Below are 22591 nucleotides of genomic sequence, written 5' to 3'. Positions count from 1 at the left end.
GTGGGATTTAGAGTTGACAAAACTTGTAACACTGGTGGCCGCGGTGGGATTTAGAGTTGACAAAACTTGTAACATTATTATTATGCTCCACATGATAGACTCTACCCCTGAATGTTTTGTTAAATGTCATATGACACTTTAGGAACACTGGATATCTATCTTGTTTTCATACACAACAATTCACTATCAAACTACATGCGATAACATTTTCCTTTTTTTCTATTATTTATATCGGGGATATAGATTAAGATATACGTCCCTCCACGGATTTGGATCACCTTGTCATGTTTTTATTTATTGTTATCAATGTTTTACTTCAGTCACTTAGTCAGCTGTTAAACATATAAGGCTGGTTTTATGTGCACGTGTTTTCTTTTCCATTACATAGTTAATTAAAAACATTATAAATCACGTGGTTGTAAAAACGGATCTGGTGGTAAAATTGGAAAGAGCAGCCATGCAGTTTAATATCAACTGCCAACTTCATGGTATATATGTCTCTGGTTTTAGTTGCAATTCCTACCGAGTGTAAATCTGAGTTACAAAGACACAATGATTTAGATATTGAAATATCTTTGACGAATGCAATTTATTACGTTTTTTTTATTCAATAATTTTCTAGTAGGTTGAAAAGTGCTGTTTTCCATATATATACACTTCAGGAGTTGTTACAAAGGACCTAACTACATTGGCACTCCCAAATAGCTTATGTTTACAATTAAATATATCCCTAGAGAGAAAATCATTATTATACACATTTGACCCTGTGATCTTGGAAAGCAGTTCAAAGTCATTCACTTTTACAAAATAAGTAGCCTTTATTCCAGCATGCTACAGGCCCAAAATCATGTCTCTGGTCTATTGGTATTTAAAAAGAAGCCATTCAATTTTTTGGAATAATTGACTCCTGTAACCTTGAGAGTAGGTCAAGGACATTAATTTAAACATACACAGTACCCATTCATCCCAGCATGATATACAACCTATCAAATCCTGGGTCTCTTTTGGTTATTGAGAAGTTGATTAAAAGGGAGAAGTTGACACCTAGCATACACTGTCCAGATGCCGGACCACAGCATATGCTTACTTGCCCTTCTGGCAGGTGAGCTAATAATGAATTATAATTAAAGTATTGCAGTCAGGTTATAAGGACTACTCTTCAGTGGACGAGTCACTGGAAAAGGATTCTCTTACTTGATCACGTCCTGTCTACCTGTCAAGTCGAGTGTACATTCTTCAGCAATCAATCCACAGTTCATAAATACATGTATATATGTATTATAGTACAATATATTTGGACAGTGGGTTAGGAATTCATGCCAGTCCCTGTAAATCAAACCACCATGTCAACAACGATGTCCTGTCTTCGTTTTTTTCTATCGTTAAATATTTAACTGTATCCTCTAAAATATAACAGATAATGTACAAAAATGTACATTATTACATGTTGTATTAATGGAACTCAATAGCCAATGAGTCTAAGATTTGAAAGAATAACAAAACATGTATGAGTTTTATAGATTTTATCATAATTCCTTTCCACTCAGTAGAAATTGGGAGTTGAAATTAAATGAACATCTTGCACAACCAATCATTCTGTCAACATCCATCCGAGCAAAAAGACAACAAATAGATTACATTGTATGGAAAATGGAAACTGCTTACTGATCATAAACATACACCCACACTCTCTAACAAATATTCTCTCTGCATTCACCATTTACAATATCATACGAGCTATAGATATTTTTGTTATGATATTATGATCTACCATTTGTTATATACATGAATCTAATCACTTATCTAAGTCGCTACACGGTTTATCCCATGAGAGGGCTACTGTAATAAAGAAATTTCATGAACAGTCCGTGGGAGTCAGTAAAAGCACAACTTACCATATTGAATTGCTTTTAAAAATTACCGCAATTGTTTCTGTTTGACTTATCCAAGCCCCCACTCCCCTCCACACCCTGTTTCATAAGTATTTTAATGTTTTCTTGGGTTTTTTTTCCCTGGAATAGTCCTTATTGACAACTACAGGTGTAATATTTCACTTTACAAATCAAAGTGAATCAACATCAAGTGCAGAATTCAATTATGTCATAATGCTTTTTACTAGGTAACTATAAATGCCATCAAATTTGTGTATTCATTTGAATGTCAAATCACTGAAGCAATACTTAATCTGCTTACAGTCCAATTGTTGTAAATAAGACAAGTACATATGTATAATACTCATTCATATCATTAAAGCAGAAAGCCGATGAGTCAGGGTCTAATGTTGATGATCAAGTGAGTCAGGGTCCAAGGTTGGTGATTTAGTGAGGAGTCAAGCTCCAATAATGATGAGTTAGTGAGTCAGGGTCCAAGGTTGATGATTTAGTGAATCAGAGTCCAATGTTGATGATTTAGTGAGTCAGAGTCTAATGTTGATGATTTAGTGAGTCAGGGTCAAAGGTTAATGATTGAGTGAGTCAGAGTCTAATGTTGATGATTTAGTGAGTCAGAGTCCAATGTTGATGATTTAGTGGGTCAGGGTCAAAGGTTAATGATTGAGTGAGTCAGGGTCAAAGATTGATGATTTAGTGAGTCGGTGTCCAATGTTGATGATTTAGTGGGTCAGGGTCAAAGGTTAATGATTGAGTGAGTCAGGGTCAAAGGTTAATGATTTAGTGAGTCAGGGTCCAAGGTTTATGATTTAGTGAGTCAGGGTCCAAGGTTGATGATTTAGTGGGTCAGGGTCAAGGTTGATGATTTAGTGAATCAGGGTCCAAGGTTGATGATTTAGTGAGTCAGGGTCCAAGGTTGATGATTTAGTGAGTCAGGGTCAAGGTTGATGATTTAGTGAGTCAGGGTCCAAGGTTGATGATTTAGTGAGTCAGGGTCAAGGTTGATGATTTAGTGAATCAGGGTCAAAGGTTAATGATTAAGTGAGACAGGGTCCAAGGTTGATCGTTTAGTGGGTCAGGGTCCAATGTTGATGATTTAGTGAGTTAGGGTCCAAGGTTAATGATTTAGTAAGTCAGGGTCAAGGTTGATGATTTAGTGAGTCAGGGTCCAAGGTTGTAACTTAATGAGTCAGGGTCCAATGTTGATGACTTAATGAGTCAGGGTCAAAGGTTAATGATTAAGTGAGTCAGTATCAAATGTTAATGATTTAGTGAGTCAGGGTCAAGGTTGATGATTTAGTGAATCAGGGTCCAATGTTGATGATTTAGTGAGCCGGGGTCCAATGTTGATGATTTAGTGAGTCAGGGTCCAATGTTCGTGGTTTAAAGGTTAGAACTCAAAATTCCAAGGCTGACTATTTAGTCAGTCAAGAGCTCCAAGTTTGATAATTCTATGTTGTATTCTGCCATTAACAAAGTATACTGTAAAATATTTCACTATTTGGTGTTTCCTATTTAGTCTAAAGAGTTCCCTCAATTCTGCATCTCAAACCAAAATTAGTTTAGCATTTTTTCATGTTTGCTTGTCCACTTACTAATACAAAGAGGCAAAATTCACATATGTATATATATTCTCTTTTCATAAATATATCTTCGGTATATATATAATACAGTTGGAAATGCTTTGCCTTTGTTCAAGGATAATGACATAAATGCACTGTGAGTTAATTTTGCTGGTTCCTTAGCACAAGATATGAACTAATTATTCTGGTTCCAGGTCATTGATACTGTTGTCCATATCAGCTGTCTCGTTTATACACAATCAGGGGAGACAACCTTTACCTCGTTTTATGTTAACAGTGAAAATGCTACTGTCAGTCACTGAGAAATAACTCTTTGTTCAACACCACTGATCTGTAGCCCTAAACAGGTTTTACTTGATGAGTATGTAACTGTACTGTTCAAGGTCTCTGATATGGATGTGAGCCAGCAGCTGCCTTGATATTGGTTTTTACTGCACTTTGAGCTTTCCCCGTGTTAACTGGAACAAACAAGTCAGTGATAGTTATCTCCCTTGGTAATTTCTTTCTATATCAACATGCATATGTGTATAAAATTTTCAGTAATGGTAGGTTTGAATTGGATGGAATTTTCAAATGAAAATCAAATTTGACTTACATACAGTGTTTTTTTATATTTAACCTTTATCCAGAAGCAAAAGGATTATATCATTTAGTAATCATTAAATATTTGATTGTTTAACATGAATTAAATCCAATTTTTAGCATATAAACCGATCAGTGTTTAACAAAATATGGCTATGGCAGATTTACCTTGAGCCTTTGGTTGTTGTGTTTGCTGTTGTATACTGGGCTGTGATTGGCTGGAGTCTCGCCTTAGTGACTTGAGTCCCTTACCAAACATGGTGACCGCAATGAGAGCATTGGTATCGGACATAGAGGAAGTCTGAGCCAAACTGGATTTCTGGTCTGCAATAGGAATTTTTTTTATTCTAAATGTAGAAATTTCCATATTTTTTCTTCACATTTGCAATTTGTTTCTCTAACTTATATATATAATGCAAATATAATCATTGTTACTAATACAATAAATGTACTTCCCTATGAAAAACAAACCCATAGTAGGAAAGTATGTGCATTTTAAATATTAAACAGAAAATCTGTTTTTTTAAGCGTGAGCATGCACCATTTAAAGAGACATCACGGTAAAAACGTTGTTATTTTCATTGAATGTACGTGTTTTGTTCCTTTCCAGTTATATTTCTGTGCTATCCTAATATTCAGAGTCGATCCCTATGTCCAGATTGACCACTCAATGTAGTTGGGAATCCCCCTCTAAATTTAGCACGGAAATAAATTTTAAATCATCACGTGACTGTTTTGAAATCGAGGCATTTTTATTTGTAAACACAAACACATGATGGCTTACAAGTCAAAATATTCCATCTGGGTTAGTTGGAAAGGATATTATAGTGGTTTAAATGTTAAATAACATGTTCTGTACATATTCCGGCGCAAATATTTATGTGTATATAAGTGTAAACACTGTACATATAGTATAGTGAAAATAGCGATGTACTGGTACAGACTGTATAAATATTACCGAGTTTGTATATATATTACCGAGTTTGTGTAAATATTACCGAGTTTGTGTAAATATTACCGAGTCGGAGTTTGTTATGGCCTACTACCAGCAATCAAGCAGAATACGAGCAGCGTCCGTATTACTGCAGTCATTGTTTTCATGTTTGAACTGTTCCAATCTATTGTACTGCTTCCCCAGTGTAATTCTAGGATTGTCTTTGACCCATTTGCCCGTTATTCTCTTTATTGCGGAAGCTGTTATCGTTTTCAACCGCAGTCGATTCACGTTTTTTTTTCCAGGTGTTTAGTTTGTTGTGCACATGCGTTTTATCGTGTATGTCACAAAATTTACATATCCAGACTAATGATCAACGAATTGTGATAACCTTTTTATAATTAATAATTGATTTTTTTATGTACATATATCATCAAATTTAAATGGTTATTGTTCATAAGGTTATATTTTGTAAAGATATACCCAATAATATGAAAAAAAATACAAAATAAAAAATGGTTTACCGTGATGTCCGTTTAAGTGAAATTTGCAAGCTTATTCTACCCTTTATGACATTCAACTTGAAACAGTTAGTGATTTTTATAGTGAAACACTTACTAGCATCACTCTCCATGTCATCTCGATGTGAGTTGATGATATCCAGGATATTACTGGTCACCTTGTTCATAGCGTTCAGTTGTTTCTACAACACATATTGTATATAGGTAAATATCTCTTCAATGCTTGTCGTCTCCACCTCTGATATGTTAATTTACATTTGTAATGCTTAATACTTCAGTATTATCATCTACACATTTAACTTGGGCATCATCCTAAAGTCCTCAAGGAAAAAAAATGTCTGAGGGGTGAGACTGTTCAGCATCTATACCTATATCTTAAGTGATTTTAAAATCTTTAACTGTAACATACTAATAGTGACACTGTCTGTGATAATCCTGCTGGGAGCCACATCAGCTGTGATTATAAACTCCAAATCGACCTATCTATATTGCCTGTATTCATAACTTCCTGCAGTCAAACTTTACATTACGATTGACTACCATGACTCTTTTACTGTTGTGTCATTAATTCTGAATTAGAAAATCTAGTGTTGATGATGGTGTGGTTTAAAATAACAGCTCAGTAGAGGATGGTGTCTTTATTAAGGCTTACCCTAGTGACATCAGATATGTTAATGTTTCACAGGTTTACCCAGAGTACCTACTTACCTGAGAAACATAGGGTGTATACTGTTGATTGTGCTACCCGAGTTTCCTCTGGCCCTGATACCAGATTTGCCTCCACATCTATCTGTCAGAATTTCCAAGTCTGGTGTCGGGGTCAGAGGAAACTTGAGCTACTGATGGTGATGTCTTTGAGAATTACCTGCACAACATCACATGTATTGATTGTGAGGTCTACAAAGTTTACCTGCACCATATCTGATATGTTGATGGTACAGTCTGTAAGATTTACCTGAGCAACATCTGGTGTGTTGATTGTAGCTCTGGCAGTCGACTCTTGGATCTTTTTTTCTACATCAGGTTCTGGCTTGGTACGCAAATAGTCAGGTACAACTTCATGGTTGAATGCGAATACTCTCCTTTCAGTAAGTTTCTGAAAACATTTTACAGTACCAATGATGTTATATTTTAATCTAGGTATGAGAAATGAAGAACTTGGTAGAGGGGAGGGGTGCACATTTATTGCTCCCTCATGGTCATAATGTATTTGGCTTCTTTTATTCCTTAATTAAGGAGTACAATATAATTCACAATTTTGAGAAAAATTGAGCTAAGGCATAACATAAGGAACATTTGTTAACCAATATGAGTATGATGGCTTGTAGAGACTGTATTGTAAGAATTGAAACTTTAAAGGTATTGTGGTATCATTTCATGCAGTCACACCCCAGCTCTAGCAAGTTTACAGACCTCAAGCTCTTGGTCCCTTTCAGGGGAGAGAGCCAGGGGCAGCAGAATCTGGTTTCTCAAGATTGGCACTTTTTCGCTCTTCAGGAGCTTTCCTAGGGAGTTTAGCTGTCCCGACAACAAGGCAAAATTATCCAGCACGGAAGGCCTACCAACAAAACCAAAAAACATTATCATCTAGCAGCTGAAATATTGTACAACAGGATTCATATCATCAATTTTTTCAACAGCTGTTTCATTTTCTTTATATATACCGTATGATAGTATTGATACACACACATTTTTTGTACAATTTGAAAAGTTTTATCATGACTGTTTGAATATCTGAGCGAGATCAACAGATTCTCTGGATATTGTGTGTATTTCTGATTCTTTTTTTATTTTTAACTGTATGAAATGAATAACACTGAGTGAGATATGAACCTGAGAAAGTGCCTATCCGGATTAACAAATATTAGTGTTCTCACACTGATTCTGAATATTTCAATAAGATGTTTACGCATTTAGGACTGTGTTAACACATTAGTTTACCAGCTCATTGTTTGGTACTCATTTTCCAGCTTAGTCAGAAAAGCAGCCAGCGAGTTTTTCAGGTCTTGTACTCTTTGAATAAGTGCATCAAGAGCAAGCTCCAATTGTTTTTCTTCCTTCTGCAAAAAACGGAAAAAAATTTTAAAAAAAATAATAGAATAATGAATACTTGTTTTGGATTTTTCCAATACTGTTGTCTGGATGATAAAGATTGTATCATGAGAGGCTAGGGAATAATAGAAGTAAATGTAAACTTTTTAAGAAAGTTTTCCATCGTGCCGTCTGCAATGCTTCTTGGAATGTGTGTCAAAATTAATAACGTCATCATTTACGACACGGTTACTCAACGTAAAATTATGATGTTATGTTATTGTGAGCAGCGTCATATTACGCGTGCCAGCTGTCTTTATCCCCCTGTGTGAGATTGACTCATCTTTTTTCCTGGCAACGGTGGGATAACCTTGTGAAGTATGTGAAAATGGAAGGTGGCATGGTTGTATCTGGAACCTGACGGCCCGACTCTCGTAGAATGGTACGTATACCAGTGGATTGAACAAGAATTACATACATGTATTATATGCGTCACCTGTGCTGCTTTGTCAATAGTACTACTACTACCATGATGCATGTATGACTAAGATTTGGTTGGGGCCGTTGCTTTTAGGGATACTTTGTCAGAAACAGACTTAAATGCATATCATTAATCTTAATATTAACATTGTTCCAATTCCCAGAATTTGTTGTTTTCATTCCAAAAACTGCATCAATCCATAAAATGCTTTTAGTGCAGTAGGTTCTACTACCTATGATACATTTATGACTGAGGTTTGGTTGCTCGAACTTTTATAGTTTGTCAGAAACAGTCTGAAAGTAATATGCAAGCTAAATGCAAAACCTTAACTTTGATTTTCCGTAGTCAACAAAATTATTTTACTGGGCTGTCTCACAGGAATATGAAATTATATTAAAATTCCATTAATCTCTAAATGAGCTTGTGTGTTTCTTTCAGTATGCAAGTGTAACCCAGGGTAACTATTGGACGTTGTATGTGTCAGGTCCCTGTGCAGTATACTTGGTGACCTGTACTTATTGTACCTGTGAATCGTATTGTGGTGTTATATTCGTACTTGTTACCTGTCATGAGTTATACTCATGTATTGTATTGTGGTGTTAACTTTGACCTCGGACACGCACGCTTCATCTGACAGATGAGCGTGGACACGACACTCGACGAGCAGCACGACTTTCTCTCTTACTTTCACTGCGCCTGCGCACTGAACTTTCCTGCTAAATCTCCTATCCTTTACCGGTCTCTCTACAACTGCTATCCGTGAGGGTCAGTTGTCTCATCCTGAACGTCAGTACTGTATAACCATATTCAGCAATATATATTATCCAGCTGAGGGGATCGGGAAGCCTGGTAAGCATAGTGTTGGTGTGAATGGGAGTGAGGGTGTGCTCGATTTGGTTTATACTTGTGTAGCGGGACTGGACTGGGTCGATCATCGGTGACCAGGTAGCTCAATCGGTAGAGCATCCGGCTAGTGTTCGGAGGTCCCGGGTTCGAACCCCGGTCTGGCCGCTACATTTTCTCCTCTCCTGTTACACTTGTGTATGGGTACGAGGTCAGAGAGCGTGTGTACGTAATCTATATTTGAGTAATGTGATTGTTTTTGTGTTACAGGTCTTTGTCTTGTACATCAATAAATTTGCTGAAATGGAAGAACTTGATAAGTTGAGTACCTTATATATTTGAACCCCGTTTGACACAAGTTATAAGAATTATTGTTATGAAAGACTATGGTGGATCATGCTGTGCTCTGATCTGCTCTGATCTGCTCTGATCTCTGTCATCTATAAACAGAAAGTCTGATAATCATAGCTTAAGCTTGATGTTGGTGAAATGTCTATCATCACATCTACAAATGTGCCATAATGTTATTATAACTTATTAATGCCATTGATAATAATGCTAGGTAAGAATCGTCTAACAGATTTTAGTCAGTGTTCTGTATAACATATACACAGAAATAAAAAGCTACTGGCGGAAAATCTTTGTCACTTTTGACTACTTTTCTTCTACAACCACAACACAGCAAGTCAATGAGTCATTTTTTCTGTATAATAAATTATGTCAGACGCCTGTGTCTCGTACATATATACATTTGGTGATATCATTTGTATTTATTCCTATGAGGAACTGACATTCTGATTCTATGTAACGAATTTACTACTCATATATACAGCGAACAGAACTTCAGCGGTCTTACCTGCATCTTTGCAGTGTTCACACTATTCTGTGCAAATGTCCGGAAGTACCAAACCGGAAGACGACATCTTTCGATTATGCGCAGAGACTGCCATGTAAATAGGTCAAACAAATATTGAACGAATAAGCGCCATATTTACTTCCTTGAGATATTTATTTCCAAACAGGAACGCCGGTAAGTAAAATTTATCTTCAACACTTAGCGGAATAGAGTTTTTCGTGTCCATAAACATCTGTGTTTGTTTGTGACAGGTGTATTGGACTTTCCCGCACTGAGGTGATCCGCTGCTGTTCTTTGTTCTCATTGGTGGGTAGGTCAGCAGTGATCTGTTGATTGGGTGTAGATTCCTGACCAATTTATTGGTCCGATGTCTCAAGAACATCGTTTCATTCGTCAGTTGGTCCTGAATGAAACTATTTTACAAATCACACATGTCTAACTAAACATAGAGTAACTCTAGTCGTCATTAGCAGTGGGATTAGATGCAGATAATGTTTCAACATCAACAAGGAATTTTGAGGATTTTTAAACATGGTCGCCATTTTAGATTCTGGATGTTTTTGGACATTTAGGCCAAGATCTTCCTACATCTGTAACGACACTATGATTCGAGATTGACGAGTGAGAAAATACATAAAGACTTGATAAGGCAAATGTTGTACACTTTGTCGAATAATATTAAAATTAATCAAAATATCACAAACCAGTGTATGTCCCTGTCTAAACGCTTACAAATTAAAGGTCTTTGGCTTTGCCCTGTAGAATTATGATCTTATTGAAAACATTGATTCTATAACAGTACATACAGTTAAAATTGCAAGTTATGCTATTGATGCGTAAAAGGAATTAAAGGAGAATGCAAAATACTGCCCGTGCTTGGGCTTTGATCATATAACCTTTCACTTTCAAGGCAAACATCCACTTCCTAGCTATATTATAATTTTATTGGCTATGAATTTAGGGAAATTCCTGCTTGTCTGAGCTAGTGAGGTGACCTTTAATCTCGACTGACATTAAAACCGATCCTGTTAAAATAGCCTGGTCATTCATACATAGTACACATTCATGTATGGTTCCCCTTTTTTATATATGACAAGTACGTACATTTTAATTTCCTATATTTCACCACCACTGCACCAGGAAATAGTAAATTAAGGAGTGTGTCTAATCTTCCTGCTCTCTTTGAAGACGTTGTATCTATATAAGTTATTACAGGTACGAATATATATAATTATACGTGTATACTATATATTTACACATCAGTAATGAAAATCTATATTCTCACAAAATTATCTACATATATTGTAAAGACAAAATATTCAAATTATAATGCAACCTAAAGATGGGCAATGTTATATATATATATATATATATATCGGGCCTAATGTATGTACATGTAAACAGATTAATAGGATTGGGCAGACCATCACTGCACTATAGATGTTCTTTATAAGAACGCCAATGTGGCGCAGCGGTATAAGCTGCAGGTATTTCTGGCTAGGCGATTGGGTGCTGTACTAGATCTTGAGTTTGAGGCATGGTCGGGGCAGCGCACAAGTCAATAAGTTGTCTTCCCCTGTCATTTGTGTTACTAGTCGTAAATGGCTAGTTGTGGGCCCGGCCAGGGCACGAGTCAGAAAGTTGTCTTCCTTCGTCAGTTGTGTTACTATATATATCAAATAATTAGCACAATATATCATGCACAATGTGTTAGTTATCCGAAGGTAAAGATTTAAATTTCCTGTCGTAGTTGTACTGTGATGAATATTTATAATATGTGTACAATTCGCATCCATGTATGTAAATATATTGCGATCCAGGTATTCATATCATGATTATTATCTAATAAACGACTTCTACTTTGATCATTTCGGGATATCGGGGCCGACCATCACTGCGCTATTGAAACATTCTTTTTAAGAATCGAACGCCAATGTGACACAGCGGTATATTTCTGGCTAGGCGATGGGGTGCCGTAGATTGTGAGTTCGAGGCCTGGTCGACACGAGTCATAAAGTTGTCTTCCATCCTCAGTTGTGTTATATAAACATATTAATAGATTAACGTAATACCAAAACTCACAAGAGAACACAAGTTGGTTGTTTGGTTCTTTATTCTGTGTTCCAGGGAATAGTTTAACAAGGGTATGAAACAACAGTATGAATATGACATTCACGATCGATTGCACAAAGTGAAACTATATAGCTAGAATGCACATATAATATATAAGCACAGTTCATACTATAAACTATTCATTTCTATCTTATGTTTATTTATACATGTATGAAATATACTATCATTGACTATCAAATCATGTTACACTATAACTATTATGCTGGTGTACATGATTGTAATTACGGTATAATTGATGACACTTACCAGAAGCCTGACAGATTCCTCCTTACCTGACGACAGTAGAGTGAAATGAAAGGGTACATGTACCGGTGCACATGTTTAGTACGTCACCCAGGATCGCGTGAACTCGAATATACTTGTACATTCTCATTCGCTCAACTTAATATGCACATGCATGTTGTGAAACAGGTACGATGGACAACACATGTAAGTAAAACATGCTGACTCATCAGTGCACAGAGTACACTCTATAAGTAAGAATGGGGGTTTGATATAAGACTATGTATAGCTTAAAAGAGGGAGAATGCAGTGGATCTTGACTGGTCTAAGTGCTGATTGCAAGGAAGCTCAGATGGTTATAGAGCATCTGTATGGAGTTTTAAGGTCCCGTGTTCAAACCACAGCCTGGTCGTTTTTCTTGTCCTTTTACAATGCAACTTTGCTAATTTTCATACTTTTTTATTCATTTTTTTAGAGAGATGTCTGTTGAGCCCACATTCCAGACCCCAGCAAGCCAGTCACCTGGTGCAGGGGCAGTTGCTGTAAGTGGAGAAGCTGCCCAGATGCTGGCACAGTTCTGGCCAAAAGCCATGCAAGACATCCGTAATCTAAAAATGGTACGATATGCCACAGGCATTGATGTCCCTATTCCCTTGATATACTTCTTTAAATTATGTCACTCTTAATGGATTCTATTTCGAGTAATACAAATAACTTTTCGTTTTTTTTAAAATTTATCGGGTGAAAGTGTCTGATTCTTCAAATACTGAAATAGCTTGTTTTGCCAAAATTCAAAATAAGCATTATATATATGAGAAAAATATTTCCAAGATGCTGAATTTAGTATTGATTCAGAATGCTTTCATACATCAATTTAATTTCTAGTATTCCAGCATTTAAATACTAGTAATTTGATTCTGTTTAATATTAACCATTTAAAGAGAAATACACTTGAGCTTTTATTATCAATTTATTATCTTTGCCTCAAATTGCAAGCTTACAAGCCTATGCATCAAAATCTCTATATTATCTGTATATATATTCAATCATCTACAACTTAAGCCATAGAAATTGTTGACGCTTGGATTATAATGCCTCCTATTTTCTCTTAACAAGTTTACTGCACATTTAACTTCAGTTAATGATGTAAAAAATCATTATGTAGATTTTTTTGCAATAAATTTTGATACGACATATCTGGTAGTTTAAATTTAAATTTTATACTACCTGGTACTTCAACATATTTCTACTTAATGGTACTGTTCTGTTTAAAATCGTATTGCTTCCTTACAGGATGATTTTAAGCAACAAGAACTTCCCTTTAGCACGAATCAAGAAGATAATGAAACTGGATGAGGATGTTAAGGTAAGTAGTCACCTAAAGAAGCCTGATAAATCACCTGTCTTCACCAGCAATAAACCCGCCCGTCTATTTAGTATTATAATTATATGGTCAACCACTTTTCAAATTTCCTAGTGCAGTGCAAGTGCTGTAAAAGGTAGACTAAATACGTGTATAATTCTTGGACCTGATCTATCATCTAGATCTTACAGCAGATGTTGATGTTTATTGTGACTGCCCTTAGTCTTGAGAGTCACCAGTGAATAGAAAATCATCAATAATTTAAGACAGCAAACATTTTTTAATTGGAAGACATACACGGAATATTTTATAAAAAGTATGAGTTATCTCCCTTATACTGTACTTGTCATTGAAATACCTTTGCTTTCTCTTCACAGATGATCAGTGCTGAAGCTCCAGTACTTTTTGCCAAGGCAGCAGAAATATTTATAAGTGAATTGTCATTGCGAGCCTGGATACATACAGAGGACAACAAGAGAAGGACACTTCAGGTGACTTTTAATGCTTGTATTGTTATTCTTGATACATTATATAATACCTTCAGTCATGATAAACACAATATGCATTGTTTCCTCTTGTAAATTATCCATTTTTTGCACCTTTTGATTTCAATAACACTGCAATTATTTGATTATAACTAATTAAACTTAAGTCTAATATATCAAACAAGAACGCCCTATGTGATGTATCTGTAAGCAGTCATTTACTGTATCAATGATATTTGATTCAGTTTAATTCAAACTTTATTTGCTATGATTACAAATGTTATTGGATAGCTAAACAAGAACAATATGGAAATAACAAGATAATGTATACAAAATACTAAATCAAACTTGATACAGGCCCGTCTTCTTCAGTTCGAAATAACCAGGTGTGAAGTATGATCTTCGTATCATGACACAGATGAGAGTCCAGATCTGTTACCAATATACAGTGGACCCTCGATAATCCGAACACCTTCGTTCCCAGTCCAAACCGTCCGGATTACGAGTTTTCCGGACTGCCGAATTTCGTGTACCAGGTCAAAAAAATTGTCATGTAAGAGTTATCTCCCTTGATTATATACAATCCGGGACGTTTCATAAACACGTCAGACTTGTCAGACTTTTTAACAATAAATATACTTATGTTTCTGATGTGATTCTTGTTTTGTTTTGTAGAAAGTAAAAAATAAACTATGTTTTTAAAAGAACATGTAAAGTGAAAATCGTTTTATTTATAGCGGGCATATGTGACCTACAAACAACATACATGTGTCATGTCCCGGAGGTTCACAATCAAGTAGAAATTACAAACGTTAAATACCTTAAATAAAATACCCGGATTTTACAACTTACCGTCAGTCCATGTTTTTTTAAAGATTTTTACGTACCAGAAACCCCAAGCTATCTATTTAAAAGTACGCGACACCAGCGAGAACTACCCAAGATGTCCGATAATTATTAAACCCGTATTCGCTTAACAATGTGACGCTTAGTTAAGTATCAGACGACTATTGACTAATTTGTGTGTAATCAACCCAGTTCTTGTGATCACTGCTTAATACGTAAATGTGTATGTAATTAATAACATGCATCTTTCAATGAGTCGTCGTTTCACGTAACGGTGTTACAAAGCCGATATCCGTGTTTACCCAATACAAGTGTTAATGATGTTAATTACCGATCATAAATTTATTACATGTATTTGAGATTGATTAACTATCGTATCACGTACTGTATGTTTGTGCATAAATTCTGTAACATTTAGGTCGTAGAGAAAAAGCAATGTACCGTTATAAAAACAAAAGCTACACATTGTAACACAGGTAAACACCCGGGGCTATGACCTGGCAGCGGTCTCTATGACTACGCACAGTGTCAAGCGATAGTCTGTACAGCTGTCGACACGGTGACTTGCCCCGACATTTTTTTCTCCTCGTGGTGAAAAAATCGTCCGGATTATTGAGGGAAATTTACTAATGAAAAGTACGTTCCGTTCCCAAAATGGGCTTCCGGAATCGGAATCCGAATTTCCGGACTGGTGAGTACAAATAACGTTACGGAAATCCGTTCCCGTGCATTTCCGTCCGGACTGTGAGTTTTCCGGACTATCGGCGTCCGGATTATCGCGGGTCCACTGTATTAATGTACATTTGTATTTCAATATCATATGTATGTTTGTATATAATGTATAGTTACAGTGATATTTATATGTATTTGTTATACTATTTGTGTAAGTTTAATGTTAATTATCTGTCCCATCTATTTTACAGCGGAATGATATTGCCATGGCGATAACCAAATTTGACCAGTTTGATTTCCTAATTGATATTGTACCAAGGGATGAACTTAAACCAACAAAGCGTCCGGTAAAGTTTCATTTACTTGTCAACAGATACACATTTAAAGATTTCATAATCAATTTATGTTTATCATGTAACAAAGATATGTTTGTAAACCTCAGTAAAATACATTTGGTCAAATAGTAAAATAAATTTAGAATAATGATATTGTTTCTCTGCTTTCTTGGTGACATCACAATGCATGTCACACTCTAAAGTTATGACATCACAATTGAAGCAATTGGAACCGAAAACCATTCACAGCTTCATAAAAAGTGGTTACATGTGTGTTTGTAAAACTATTCATTGAGTGTTATTTCACAGAGTAGTTAATAGTTATGTGATGAAATTATTTATGGTAGGCACACTTGTAACTTTCTGAGTAAACAGTACAAAAATTGATAGTGGGTTGTCAACATCAGGACACAGCTTATAGAACGAAGTTAGAGATTTGCTACTGTCCCTTTTCATTACTTGTCAAACAGTTAATACTTTACAATATTTGAACCAACAGGAAGAAAGTGGAAGATCATCATCAGGGCTACCCGACCAGATCCAGTATTACCTACAGTTGGCACAGCAACAGGCTGCACAACAGGTTCAACAACAGGCTCAGCAACAACAGCAACAGTCACAATCACAAGTACAACAGCAGCAGGCACAAGCTCAGCAACAACAGGCACAGCAACAGCAGGCTCAACAACAACAGGCACAACAACAACAAGCACAGCAACAACAAGCACAACAGCAGGCAGCCACACAAGTCCAGGCTACTACTGTCGTCCAACAGCAACCCCAAGTCGCACAGATCCAACTCCCAGGTATAGAATTATATACTTACTTCAGTCAATGTCTTTAGGCCACCACCATAGTTTAAATTATTTCAGGCCACTGTTTTGTGCATTCAGGCAGATTTTATGTTTTATCGTAAATTATTTGTATTTTTGGTACTCCTGAGGTAATCAAGAGAGTCAAAAGTGGAGAATGTGACATCAAGTTCAGTAATTCTTGTTTTAGAAAACACCCTGCATCCACATCACTACACATTTTTGTGCAAAAGCTTGAAATTAAAAGGACACAAAATAGGAAACATATGATGATACAACTAAGAGTTGATATGACATTCTATAGTTGAAATATTATTTTTAAAGTTACTCTTCCTTGTAAGAAAGGAAAAGCTGTTTAGCAAAATCAAATTTGATCTCCCTTTGATATACAGGCAATCAGGTTCTACAACAGCAGTTCCAAGTACAGGCAGGACAAGTTCAGGCACAGACTGCACTTCCAGGGACAGCAGCAATACAGGGTGCCACAGTCGTCACCAGCACGGTAAGTACGGTCTGATTTCAGACATACAAAATGTACTACAAGGGACCACAGTACAGAGCCTCATAGTAGTCACCAGTACGGTAAGTACGGTCTGATATCGGACATAAAAAAAGTACTAGTACCGCAATACAGGGCGCCATAGTAGTCACCAGTACGGTAAGTACGGTCTGATATCGGACATACAAAATGTACTAGTACTGCAATACAGGGCGCCATAGTAGTCACCAGTACTGTAAGTACGGTCTGATATCGGACATACAAAATGTACTACAAGGGACCACAATACAGGGCGCCATAGTAGTCACCAGTACGGTAAGTGCGGTCTGATATCGGACATACAAAATGTACTAGTACCGCAATACAGGGCCCCATAGTAGTTACCAGTACGGTAAGGGACCAACCCTACAGGGCGCCATAGTAGTCACCAGTACGGTAAGTGCGGTCTGATATCGGACATACAAAATGTACTAGTACCGCAATACAGGGCCCCATAGTAGTTACCAGTACGGTAAGTACGGTCTGATATCGGACATACAAAATGTACTAGTACCGCAATACAGGGCGCCATAGTAGTCACCAGTACGGTAAGTACGGTCTGATATCGAACATACAAAATGTACTAGTACCGCAATACAGGGCGCCATAGTAGTCACCAGTACGGTAAGTACGGTCTGATATCGGACATACAAAATGTACTAGTACCGCAATACAGGGCGCCATAGTAGTCACCAGTACGGTAAGTACGGTCTGATATCGGACATACAAAATATACTAGTACCGCAATACAGGGCGCCATAGTAGTCACCAGTACGGTAAGTACGGCCTGATATCGGACATACAAAATGTACTACAAGGGACCACAATACAGGGTGCCACAGTAGTCACCAGTACGGTAAGTACTGTCTGATATCGGACATACAAAATGTACTACCAGGGACTCCAATACTGGGTGCCACAGTGGTCACATCATGACACATTCTTCATGTATGTGATTTTAGGGAACACAAAACAAGGTTTTGCAGTAGTCAATACACACAATATAAAATGCCTATCAGATTTCAGATAAAAAATATATATTATGGGTGGGATAATCTGAATGACCATGTTCAGGGTTTCCTCCCCTAGTAAGACTCCTGGCATACTTTAATCCGGGCAAACAAGCTTGATTAATATAAGTTGATATTACATTTTTACTTGTTTAGCGATTGTTGTAAAATTAGTAAAGTTTACATTTTATGTAGCACTACAGTAGTCATCCGCATAATACCAAGTCCTGTCTGCATTTAGACATGAAAATATACAACGGGGACTGTTAAATAAGATTTAAAGGGTACTGGCCAATGGGCACCGTTATATAAGATTTAAAGGGTACTGGCCAATGGGCACCGTTATATAAGATTTAAAGGGTACTGGCCAATGGGCACCGTTATATAAGATTTAAAGGGTACTGGCCAATGGGCACCGTTATATAAGATTTAAAGGGTACTGGCCAATGGGCACCGTTATATAAGATTTAAATAGTACTGGCCAATGGGCACTGTTATATAAGATTTAAAGGGTACTGGCCAATGGGCACCGTTATATAAGATTTAAAGGGTACTGGCCAATGGGCACTGTTATATAAGATTTAAAGAGTACTAGCCAATGGGCACTGTTATATAAGATTTAAAGGGTACTGGCCAATTGGCACTGTTATATAAGATTTGAAGGGTACTGGCCAATGGGCACTGCGATGTAAGACTTATGAGTACTGGCCAATGGGGACAGTAAGTTCTGTCTGACAAATGTGTGACCAGGGACTGGAATACAAGCATCACGATTGTCACCAGCACATTACTACACAGTTGTGTACCATGAAGTATAAACAAAATGTTGTATTTTACAGCCCCAGCCACAAGTCATACAGATTCAGGCCCCAACTCAGGTTCAACAAGTCCAGCAGGTCCAGGTACCAACTTCTTCTGCTGCCGCCCCAGTCCAACAAACACTGCAGCAAGTACAGATTCCACAGGCACAACAACAGACACAGGTGTATCAGCAGGTGATCACAGCCTCTGGGGAGGTCCAGAACATCCCGGTAAGTAACAGGCTCTTCTGCAAATTATTCTTTTATGGGTGCAAGCAGTATCTAGATAGAGCTAGAATCCAGAGGTAGGATAAATGGCCTGATGTATTACTCATTGATAGAGCCATGTGGTTAGAAATAATTAGAATGCAAATAATCATTACATATATGAAACTTATCATGTTTGATGATATGCATTTTTTATCCTAACAGATGGAGTACTCTGAATCATAGACACAATGTATTTTAACCTATTACAGATACAACTGACCCCTCAACAACTGCAGGCCATACAGATGCAGCTCCAGGGAAAACAAACCAATCAGCCAATCATTATCCAGCAGGCAGCTCAACCAGCTGTACAAAATGTGCAGACTATCTCACAACCGGAACAATCACAGTTCAGTTCACAAGTAAGATTTGGTTTACACATTTTTCAATTTAGATTTATTATTGGTACCACATAAGGGGATCATATGGGAGATAACTCTGCTGTTATATATTGTTATAAAAATTACTATTAATATTATAAAGGTGATAACAAACCCTAAAATCTCCATGGACAATTATAAGAATGTCTCTCAATCATGGAAAAAAAATTGATACCAGGCAAGTCAGCAGTTTTGGACTGGAGTGTCAAATTTATTTTATTTGGCAATGTACAAAAGTTTGGTCTCTACAGATTTTTGAAAGTAATCTGTAACATTTATTTTCACTTATCTTTTATGTCACACTCCTGAGGCTAAATTGATGCAAATAACAGTACATGCAGTTTGTTTCCATATACATTGTACCAGGTAAAATGAATGCATTTAAGTTTAATACAAAAAAAATAAAATCTCCAGACTTGAAGACTTCCTTTAACTGAGATCTCTTGTTTTCTCTTTTTGACAGGTCTAAAAGCCCCTCACTCCACTCTACAATTAGTAAAAGTTTATTTTGTCTTAATTTTCATTAATAAATGTAACAGATTCATGATAAATGAGATACACTTTGATGCCTCCACCAGGGATCAAACCTCCACATTACTAGTCTTAGTGGGTAGTATTTACCAGGGTTACAGACTCCTGCTCCATGGAAGGTACTTGTTCTTGGGTTTCCAAGTCTGTACATGGGCCCCAATGAAACAGCTGGATTACTAGTCTTACGCTCAACTGATTGAGCTAAAGGGATGTTCACTATAGCCGAGCAGTATATTGTCACCGATATTTACTAGGGTTACATAAAGATAAATGATTTGCGTATGATTTTACTAGGGAAGATATTATATAAATCACAACCATAAGTATTTTCATTAACTTCAGATGTATTTTAAAAAATTTGGTCAAAAGTTGTTGTAAAAATGCTTTAAATCTCTACAAGTTATGCACCCAGTTATCAATGGTTTTGTATTTGTAGCAAGTGTACCAGATCCAGCAGTTAGCTGGAGGTCAACAGCAAGTCTACATACAACAGGCTGGAGGGGCCGATGGTGACCATGGCGATGGTTCACAAGAGGCAGCATAACCGGGACAGAATCATGCAAAACTGTTGTCATCATTGACATGTTCAGCAATGGGCCAGTATTAGGGTTCGAAGTCTGTTGATTGTTACCTTAGTAACCTAATCACCACCATTAAACCTGGTCGTCGGGTATCTATGACTACCGGATACGATAACACAAGTGGTGCAACTCGGCACAACAGTCTGAACACAGAAGTGTGAGTTATGGTGAAGATATTACCTTGGCTGTAGGTTATCAGAAATCACCATCCAGGAGAGACAATCATGTATGTGGTAAACCTGGAAGGTCCCAGATGATCTCACTATGGCATTTATAGGTAAACATTTGAAAACAAATAAAACTTTTTTGTGAGCCAACACATTAAAAGCAACAACACCGTCTGCATTAAACTTTGAAGATCTGATACATTTATCTATGCTATAGAAATTTTATCATGATTTCATTTGTTAAAACTGTCTTTATTATTGTTATGTACAGTAGTGAAAGTTTGAAGTATGTTAGGCTTGGAATGTGAGGATGCAACTGAATGCACAAATCAAATTTTTTTTTTTTTATTATCGTTTTTTTGCTTGCAAATACAATGAAAGTAACAGACAGTTCATTGTTACCTGTATAGCATTCCTGTAAGAGTCGTGTACATGTGTGGTTGAATTCAAAATACACTAGCTTTCGCATAGACTAATACTTGTAGTTATGTACATAGCCATAGGGATAGGTTCAGTGACTGAGAATTGGTCAAATGGATACTGACCACTAGCTAGTTAGACGAGAAAGCGATTGGCTTGAAGGATATTTTCCTTGTTGAGAGATTTATATTGATATAGGAATTGTCCTCTTTCCCTCTAGCAATACCAGTCATTGTTTACTTTAAATTTTTCAATTCTGCATTTTGAGATAAAATTGCAATTCAATGCAATTAAAAAATAGTTTATCAGTAAATACTGTTTTGTTGAAGCTTAAATTTAATTGGGAGGGCATATATTAAAAGCTGCACACATTCATTTTAATATGTACATGTATATGAAAGGTATATACATATTGTACATGCACATGTAGTGCTAAAACTAAGTGAGGTGATGGTGTGGCAGTTTACTGTTCATTATTTTTCAGGCCAGTATGATATATTCATATTCAACAAAAACACGAGTAAATCTATCTTTTGATATTTGTAATATACCTGGTATCAGGGAAAATATGATCGTATTTGACCTAATTAGTGCACCTACTCCTATAAGCACCCCTTTTTTTCAGGGAAAGAGGATGAGTGGCCTAATTGGAACATCCAAAGTTCCTTACCTCACTGATCTGCCAATATCATCTTCAGTCTTTTCAACTAATGACTGGATTGTTTTCACTATATATAGATATGTAAATGAAAAAAAAACAACATTTTTCCACCTACCGGTAGCTATATATATATATAGATTTCCCATAGAAATTTTTCCATGTTCAATTTTATTAAGTGCATCCAATTCATAAGCACAGTGCACTTATTAGGTGGAATATGGTATGTATGAGACTTACTATTAATAGCTTATGTACATTTTTGTTAAACTGAGTTGATGAATTGTCCACTGAAATGAGATTTCCCAACCAATATTTATGAAATTTGGTTCACATGATCAGTACTTAAGAGTTGTTTACATTTTTTTTCTTCATTTTTTCATTTTAACTATTCTTAGGGAGTTATGCCCCTTAACTTATAATTAGCAATCTTCAATTGATATAAATATTTACTGTAGTTATTATAACATGATGAATGAGAACTAGGTGGTGCAGATAAGTACAGTGAAACCTGACTTTACTGACACTGTATGGGACCCAGTTAATGTGTCAGATACGACAGTGTGTTGGTAAAGTCAGTGTCAGTTCTGTCAGTTCTGTCAATTAAGCATATCACCGTTCGTTTGGATATGGTCAGAAGATACAGGA

The 22591-nt window shown here is 36.5% G+C and overlaps 2 protein-coding genes across 2 annotated transcripts; one reads left to right on the top strand and one right to left on the bottom strand.

The window, feature by feature from the left end:
• Positions 1-1508: 1508 nt before the first annotated feature.
• Positions 1509-10004, bottom strand: LOC117325854 (mediator of RNA polymerase II transcription subunit 8-B-like). The gene is made up of 7 exons (XM_033882351.1): positions 9721-10004; positions 7451-7569; positions 6923-7067; positions 6465-6605; positions 5607-5691; positions 4223-4378; positions 1509-3930 (listed from the first exon to the last, which is right to left on the bottom strand). The coding sequence occupies exons 1-7, from the start codon at positions 9724-9726 to the stop codon at positions 3851-3853; spliced, it is 732 nt and encodes a 243-aa protein (XP_033738242.1). The 5' UTR covers positions 9727-10004; the 3' UTR covers positions 1509-3850.
• Positions 10005-10111: 107 nt separating this feature from the next.
• Positions 10112-22061, top strand: LOC117325853 (nuclear transcription factor Y subunit gamma-like). The gene is given in 11 exon segments (XM_033882350.1): positions 10112-10341; positions 12551-12692; positions 13369-13392; positions 13394-13441; positions 13816-13929; positions 15693-15788; positions 16276-16582; positions 16981-17090; positions 18976-19167; positions 19416-19568; positions 20554-22061. Coding segments are annotated over 10 exon segments (1290 nt in total). The 5' UTR covers positions 10112-10341; positions 12551-12554; the 3' UTR covers positions 20662-22061.
• The last annotated feature ends 530 nt before the right edge of the window (positions 22062-22591 follow it).

The sequence above is a fragment of the Pecten maximus genome, chromosome 4 (genome assembly GCF_902652985.1).
Source record: "Pecten maximus chromosome 4, xPecMax1.1, whole genome shotgun sequence".
Classification (NCBI taxonomy): Eukaryota; Metazoa; Mollusca; class Bivalvia; order Pectinida; family Pectinidae; genus Pecten; species Pecten maximus.
This window is presented reverse-complemented; position numbering and strand designations above follow the sequence as displayed.